The sequence below is a fragment of the Limulus polyphemus genome, unplaced genomic scaffold (genome assembly GCF_000517525.1).
Source record: "Limulus polyphemus unplaced genomic scaffold, Limulus_polyphemus-2.1.2 Scaffold11756, whole genome shotgun sequence".
Classification (NCBI taxonomy): domain Eukaryota; kingdom Metazoa; phylum Arthropoda; class Merostomata; order Xiphosura; family Limulidae; genus Limulus; species Limulus polyphemus.
The window spans coordinates 1-8,910 of NW_013677366.1; the positions used below are offsets into that span (position 1 = coordinate 1).

General features: G+C 32.9%; 1 protein-coding gene across 1 annotated transcript in view; it reads right to left on the minus strand.

Moving 5' to 3' along the window:
* Positions 1-68: 68 nt before the first annotated feature.
* The window catches only part of LOC106476830 (coiled-coil domain-containing protein 130 homolog), a 10,848-nt gene continuing 2,006 nt past the window's right edge, over positions 69-8,910 (minus strand). The window contains exons 2-7 of the mRNA XM_013937451.2: positions 8,191-8,324; positions 7,757-7,931; positions 5,895-5,979; positions 4,848-5,020; positions 3,206-3,344; positions 69-1,113 (exon numbers count right to left, since the gene is read on the minus strand). Of these exons, the coding sequence (XP_013792905.2) occupies positions 797-1,113; positions 3,206-3,344; positions 4,848-5,020; positions 5,895-5,979; positions 7,757-7,931; positions 8,191-8,324 (1,023 nt within the window). The 3' untranslated portion in view covers positions 69-796. The remainder of the gene's footprint in view (positions 1,114-3,205; positions 3,345-4,847; positions 5,021-5,894; positions 5,980-7,756; positions 7,932-8,190; positions 8,325-8,910) is intronic.

Consider the following 8,910-nt stretch of genomic DNA (forward strand, 5'->3'; position numbering starts at 1 on the left):
TGGCAGTATTTCCCCTGCCATACAAGCCACGACTTAAGAACGAACAAGAACAGTGAAAACGATTCAAATGTAATATCATTCTATTAATCCCATCCTTCTGACATATTGGCAGTATTTACACTGCCATACAAGCAACGACTTAAGAACGAACAAGAACAGTGAAAACGATTCAAATGTAATATCATTCTATTAATCCCATCCTTCTGACATATTGGCAGTATTTACACTGCCATACAAGCCACGACTTAAGAACAGTGAAAACGATTCCAAGACTTCTACAACAGATGGATATCAAACATTCATGATAATATCTTTTGGATAGTGATAATTAAGTAGAGCAGAAATAACTCTCACCATTTCAAAGTGACTAAAAAAATGTACTTAAACTGTACAAAATATTATAAAACCTTTGCTAATAATGATGAAATACTTTTATTTGGCTATAAATAGTCTGATTTTTCTAGTCATATATGAAAACTTCGTAAACTTTTTTAACCTAAAGAATAACACAATGATCTTTATCGTCTGTTTTTCTTAATTAAATACGTATTTTCTGATTTTATGAAAATAATGTGAAATATAGGAGAAAAAAATTAAATAAATTTGGGAGCTTATGAGGTTCTTATTATATTTTTATAAATGATAACAGAGTAAACCATTGGTAACTCAGTTTTCAAATAACTGTACTGATAATATGGCTATAATCATACAATATTTACAAGTTATCAACAAATTGCACCTACACATGTGGAAACATGGGAGAATCAGTCACTACTTTAACACATCTTCTTCATCTTCACTCACATATTCTGATGATACCAAAGAGAGCCAATCTTGGTTTTACAGACTTTTCTTCCTGGTTCTCAGACTCGTGAGCTGAGCTGGTACTCTCAGGTTTTCGAGGCAATATACCCAAGTCCTTGCGAGTCAGTGGTTTAGTCAGCTCCTGTAGTCTTTGCTGTGCCAAAGAACTAATAAGTTTTTGCCGAGGGTGAACAAGCGAGTTTAGAGATCTTCCAAAAGTTGTAGATTCTCTTGCTGTACAGGATGGAGCATTGAACAACGGCTTGAATTGGATTTCTTCTCTCTTTTGTCTCTTTCGTTCTTCAAAAGCTAGAATACAGTACATTAAAAATGACCATAACTTCTTAATGAGTCGACTATGATACACAACCTTTATACTTCGATTAGTTTATCAGAAATGTTTTAAACCCTACGTATTAAGATGACGTAACCAACGAGTCACAATGTTCACAACTCAGAATACAAAATCCACAGTATTACAATGTGACTTTGAAGACTGTACTCTGATATCTGTAAGGTTTTTATATGTATATATGGGCTAGCTTCTTTACAGTAGGTGTCTGTGACTTGTTGGTGAGAAATTACAACAATAAACAAACAGCACACAGTCCATTTGTTTTAAAATAATATGTTAAAACAAGTCAAATGTATATATTAGGTTGTCAAGAAATTAATGTTGTGTTTTGGAACACTTTCATTAACCACCCCCCAAAAAACGTACATCACGTATAATAGTTAAACGAATCGCCTAAATGTCACGTTCGTGTAGCCTATATAATCTGTAAAGTTTAGTATACTCTAATCACTTATAGTAATGGCACACGACGAGACACACATTCGGTACGTAATGCTGTTTGACTACAAGAAGGGAAACAACGCCTCTGTAGCAACAAAAAATATCAAAGAAGTTTATGGAAATGATTCAGCAAATTTCATTCAGGTGACTTTATCCTCAAAAACTATGATGGCAAGGACCGAAATGTTGGAATTGATATTGATGCTCTGAAGATGCTTGTTGAGTCTAAACCCAAGGTAACACACTCGTGAAATGGCCCTGAAATTGCATGTCTCTCACGAAACAATACATAAAAATCTAAGGAATATGGGAAACTCTCCATAAAGAAGGTGTTCGGGTGCCTCACGAATTCTCCGATGAATATCGTTTCCAATGTGTGAACGTTGCTTCATCTCTTCTGGCGCGTAATGCGTGTGAACCATTTTTGGACAGAATTGTCATTGGTGATGAAAAATGGATTCTCTGCAAATATTAAATGCCAAAAACAATGGCTCAGTCCTAGACAAAAACCATTTCCGACCCAAAAACCTTGACTCCATCCACAGAAAGTGATGCTTTGCATTTCGAACTCCTCAGTCCACAGTGAACTGTCAAAGCAGAGATCTATAGTCAGCAACTGGAACGTTTCAATCAAGCCCTTCATCAGAAACACCCTTACCTCGTCAATCGGAAAGGTGTTCTTCTCCAAGACAATGCACGTCCACATGTGGCACATTTTACACAACACAAGATTACAGAGTTGGGTTAGGAAGTTCTCCCCCCACCCACCATATTTTCCAGACATGGCACCATCAGATTACAATCTTTTTGTTTGCTGCAACACCATGTTAATAGAAAAACGTATGCAAATGTGGAAGGTGTTAAAGAGGACATCAGCACATTTTTCGCTTCAAAGCCAAGCGATTTCTTTAATCAGGGCATTAACAACCTTATTTGAAGATGGAAAAGCATCATTGATAAGAATGGAGACTATTTCATTTAATAAATGTTTCGTTTTGATATACAAGTTGTTCGGGTTTTTTTCATCTAAAAAAACAGGAACATTAATTTCTTGATGACCTAATACAAATGTTCATTACACTCTTGATTACCACATTTACAGCCAGAGCTTTAAATAATCATCTCTTTTCAAAGTCCACAATTATTTTAGAACACAATTGATAAGACAAATTATTTCTTCCCTACTCTGTTATCACAATACAATCTGTGATAATTTACTACTATAAGCTCTAATGGCTCAACTCACAATCATGCAGTTTAAATATATCTATCTACTATGACTTACTTGAACTACATTTTGTATGTGTATTTATACACTGATAGAGGCCAAGAACATTCTACATACTACGTGATAATATTATGCAATAATACTCAATTGAAACATCTAGAAAAACTTAGAACTTTCTATTAACATGATGTAATAATACAACAAGCACTAATTCACAACAATTCAACTACACAATGTATAATTCATACAGTTATGTAAACAAACCTGCAATAAACTATTCTAAAAATAACAAAATTTAATATTTGCACTATACTTAAATGGAAACAGTCAAGTATATCTGGCACAGATAACTTGCAAGCATTCATCAAAGAACTTACTTTCTGTAGAGCTTAATTTTAACAATCCAGCAAGTTTTACATCATCATCTGTTTCAGGCATCAATTTGATGTCCAAAGATGATCTTTCTAGTAGAGCCTTGTCACTGGCTTCAGCCACAAGTAACTCTTTCTTTTTTTCCTATACAATAATAGCAAAACAAACATGAATCAGAGGTTATAATTACAATAGATTACATCATTACATGAAGGATGCACAAAACTACACAATGGGCTATCTGTGCTCTGCCCACTACTGGTACCAAGCCCCAATTTTTTGCATAGTAAGCCTACCAACTTACCACTGAGCTATGACGGGAGGGGATACATGGATAAGAAAATAAAGTACAGAAGCAACAACCTGGTATAGTGATTTTTTTGTGATCAAAAATGCAAAAAAATTCATACAAATAATAAAAAAGTAAACTTGTAGTTTTTTTTTACTTCAATTTAAAACTGATTTTCAAGTAAAGAAACAGTAAGATTAATGAAATATATTTTATGAGTTTGTTATATATATACGTGTTTGTGTACACTATCACATAAATGGTATAAAAATATAAACAATACAGTTAAACATTTCTTGAGTTGAGCTTATTACACATAATAACTAAAACCGTTTACAAAATAAAAGAAAATATTTTAAGAAAACGTATTCACTGGTAATTTGAACTGCTTTACTGAACGGGCAACAAATCAATGTGCTGGAAGTGACATTCTGGGATACATTTCAAGCTTGAGTCATCACATTAGAATGACTAAGCCTAATAATGAAGTTGTAATTACATAAACTATGCTACATGGAAATTCTCGACCCGAAACTGTAATGTGCTTTGAGTTTGAAGTCGTAATTAGAAAAAACTAACTATTGTTTAAAAATCATGCTATATGAAAATTATGTCTTTGTACATTACTTGCCTGAAACTGCTAATATTAGGGTTAGAAATCTAATGATGTATCTGTTTGTTTGTTTGAAGTTAAGCACAAAGCTACACAATGGACTATCTGTGCTCTGCCCACCATGGGTATCAAAACCAAGTTTCTAGTATTGCAAGTCCACAAACATGCCACTGGGGGGCTGATGTATCTATAGAAAAACCAACTGTTATAACTTGTGGTAAAGTTATAATCATGGTTAGAAATCTGATGATGTATCTATTGAAAAACCAACTGTTATAACTTGTGGCAAAGTTATAATCAGGGTTAGAAATCTGATGATGTATCTATTGAAAAACCACTGTTATAACTTGTGGTAAAGTTATAATCAGGGTTAGAAATCTGATGATGTATCTGAAGAAAAACCAAGTTAAAAGTTGCGGTAAAGTTATATTTCCTACTTCTGTTCTCCACTTCTTGTTAGGACAGAGTAATGTTATGATTAATGAGAAAATTTTACAATGTGCAGTGTCTCCGTTTTAAATTTGTTTTGCCTACTAAAAAAAAACAAAACAGCTAGTTAATCCAGTTAGTAGTTGAATTAATCAAACACTGACAAAATGTATAATGAAAACCCTTCAAAAAATCAACAATTAGAAAAAAAAAAGGTTTGTGGAATAAACGTGATGCATACTGTGAACATGAAATGTCATTACTTCTCACTGCTTCACATGCTTAGAGTTCTTTAAATATTATTTCTACAACTTACCCTAAACTTCTGTCTCAATAGCTTATTCATGGAGTAAGGATCTTTCCATCTATCTTGATGCTGCTCCAGCTGTCCCAATGATGGAGCCAAAGATTTCAGTTTTGCTTTGTCTTCTACCCCATGTTCTATTCGAAACATTGCATCCGTAGCTAGCTTGTTGCTCACATCTTTGTCTATACACATAAAAAAGTTAGATTTTCTTTCTTCTGAAACCACATTTCTAATTTTAGTTGATTATTTACGAAGAAGTGAGGACTGAGAATAAGTTGAGCCTGCAACTATGGTAACCAGGCAGATGCTTTACACAATTAAGCTGTCATTTCCCAAATACTGCATGCTTTAGTTTTAGAATCTGTTTAGTTTTTTATTATTTGATGACTCAATTTACAGCAACAAGCAGACTTTGAGATTTTGACCGCATCACTGAATACAAAACCTAAATGGATTCCATGCTTTATAAGCTCATGCCACAACTCGAAAAAAACCTGTGACATTTCATCTTTGATAATCATTGAAATGAAAACAGCAAAGTTTATGGCATTTAAAAAGTGGCAAGCTTGTTGATTAATGCATCTACCCAGTTAGCAGCTTTGCAAGTTGTAATCTCAACTGCTTTTAATCTTCACATCCAACTTCAGAGGACTGTGAATAATGATGTAATATATATATAAATATATATATATATATTGATCTAACTATTTAGAAACTGTCTTTTTGAACATTTCACAATCTTGATCTTCTAAATAAATGTATACATGGGTACTGGTGTAAGGAAAAACACACATTGATCAAGTACATGTACACAATTCTTAAGTAAATATACGTACCAACATCTAAAGTACATATACAAACACACACACACACACGACTTATAGGTACAGGTCCAGAGAAAGTTTGTGAAAGCATCCCTTCATGTTTAGAAATATTTCATACATAAATTAAATATGAAAAGAGAAATAAAACTTTTTTTTTTTATTATACACACTCGTATGTAAAACTATCTATAAATCTTTATGGAACATGGATGATCGGAACAGACAGCCTCACCATCTGGAGCAACCTGCTGGTTTTGCATTGGATCCCACCTCCGTTCCTGCCTTCTGGCTCCATTCAGGATCACATAGTCCAGGTTCTAGGAAAATAGGTGAAACCAGCAACACCTGGTTAAATGTTAGCCTGTGTAATACACCTACATTGTGAAAAATAAAAACACTTCATCTTGTAAGAAACCGGCCATCAAGTTGATGGTTTTAAAATAAGTATACGTGTTTACTCCCTATCAAAGATCAAGCCTCAAACAACTTCTTTTAACTAGTTTTATACAATAGCTAAAACAGTTTTAAAGTAAAAGTTTTTTAAACTGTGTGATAAGTTATTTTCCTTCCTGTGTTTCAATACTCACAAAACTCTCAACATCTGGACAGTGGTGCTTTAGACTTGTGTGATACACATGCATGTGGTATTTTGTCCTCTTGACCATCCTTGGCCAAATTACCCTCAAAGATTATATGTAATAAAAGTTATCTCTCCCTCCTACCAATATCTCTGACAACCTCTACCCCCCCACCTCCCATTATCATTCCTAGTTCATAATAATCTTATATTTCTGACAACCTCTTATGTGCTAACAAGAGTTGTAAGAACTAATACAAAATTATAGATCATGAGAGTCGAACACAATCATTACATAAAAAAAAACAATGTTACAGCTCAAACACAACCATTAAATACCAAAAACAATGTTACAGCTCAAACACAATCATTAAATACCAAAAACAATGTTACATCTCAAACAAAACCATTATGTACCAAAAACAATGTTACAACTCAAACACAACCATTATGTACCAAAAACAATGTTACAGCTCAAACACAACCATTATGTGATAAAAAACAATGTTATAGCTCAAACACAATCATTATGTGATAAAAAAAACAATGTTACAGCTCAAACAGAACCATTAAGTACCAAAAACAATGTTACAGCTCAAACACAATCATTATGTACCAAAAACAATGTTACAGCTCAAACACAACCATTAAGTACCAAAAACAATGTTACATCTCAAACACAACCATTAAGTAACAAAAACAATGTTACAGCTCAAACACAACCATTAAATACCAAAAACAATGTTACAGCTCAAACACAACCATTAAATACCAAAAACAATGTTACAGCTCAAACAGAACCATTAAGTACCAAAAACAATGTTACAGCTTAACCACAACCATTATGAGATAAAAACAATGTTACAGCTCAAACACAACCATTATGTGATAAAAAACAATGTTACAGCTTAACCACAACCATTATGTACCAAAAACAATGTTACAGCTCAAACACAACCATTATGTGATAAAAAACAATGTTACTTGATGATAGTTGACATCATTTCATGTTCAGGATTACAGTATTGTAACCTTACAAACTAGTTTGGTGTCCAAAACACTTTAAAACTTTGTCAGATCCCTCCTCAGATGAAATAATAAATATTTGTGAAAGACAAAACTCTCTCTCTTTACTTCATTCAAGTCTGTAATTATGGAGTTTCACCAAGTGCCAACAATTTAAAGTATTAATTGTATAAATGGAGTCTTTGTGAAGGAGGATGTTACAAATAGCTTTGAATTTACACAAACCACTTTGAAAGACTCGATTGTCATAGAATTTAGGTATTTATATTATATGGTGTAGAAAGTTGTTGCAGCATTAGTTGAAATTTGATTTAATGTTGAATAAAGAAACTTGGAAAGAGATATGGATGACAAGTCATAAGCTAAGCGAGAAATAAGCATAGATTCCATTTCTATTCCACACAAAATAATATATACTCCAAAAGGGGGGGGGAATAGTTTGTTAAAGACAACCAGACAGCACAGAAACTTGGTAGAAGTAACAACAGTACCTGTGGATCTGTCTGAATTTCAAAATGATTATCACACAAGTGACATTTCATCCGAAACTTGTAGATAGGGGTTGTGTAGTACATGCCAACTTTAGACTTCTCAGCATTATATCTCACTCCCATGCCAATATGGTTCCCACAGCCCTCACACCAAATGTTGTACGGCATTTCGAACCTAATAAAGAAAACCCAGAGTGACTTGTCATAAAATTCAGCAAAAAAAATTTTTTTAATTATCATTTGTAAGTCTTTCTCTACTCTGGACTGATTCTTGTATGCTACTCTAAGTTTGAAATAAACTTTAAACATGTTCTTTTTATTCACTTTCAACCGACATTATCCAATCGTTTATTATGAAAAGCATTTTATTTTATCAGTCAGTGCAACTTTAATTTTTGTTTTCAAAATCTCCTTATAATAAAAGTTAGAAATACCTGATAATAAGAATCCCTTGACTCAGTTTTCGGGCACGTTCACGTAAGGCATGGGTTCCTCGATACTTGTTAATAGAACCCATTTTAGGAGTCCAGTCCGGGGGGTAGTACTTATTCACTGCTTTTCTTTCAGCCTATTAATAAAATTTGAAAAAAATATAAATCATTGCTATATAGTAGAAAAATATCAGCATTTTTTAAACTTTTACAAGGTTTATCAGGCACCAAAAGTGTTGAAAGATGGTACTACTGAATATTAAACAACTTTTAAGCTTCTACCACGTCAAATGTCTGTAAAACATCAAAATGATGATGAATTGAATATATCTGCATCTTAGCGTATTGAATGAAGCACAATACTATAAACAATTCAAAATTCAGACTCGTACATCCTTGAAAAATGTTTAATTTTTACAAAACAAGATAGACACCAAGGTGCATAAGAATATTTCAACATACACACAAATGAGCTAACTTATTTTAATTTTAAAAATAATTGTCTTTAATGATATTCTTTAAATCAGCATAAGACTTGATAAAAACTTAAAAAACTGAATGTTCAAAAGCATGCATTTATGAATTTATGTCAAAGACTGGTGGTTAGACAAAATAACTTCTTTACTTAAATATCTTAACCTTAAATCCTATAAAGTATAAGTTACGGAAAGAGTTCCATATGGCACCCCCACTCAATTTTAAAAAAAACTCATCAAAGTAATA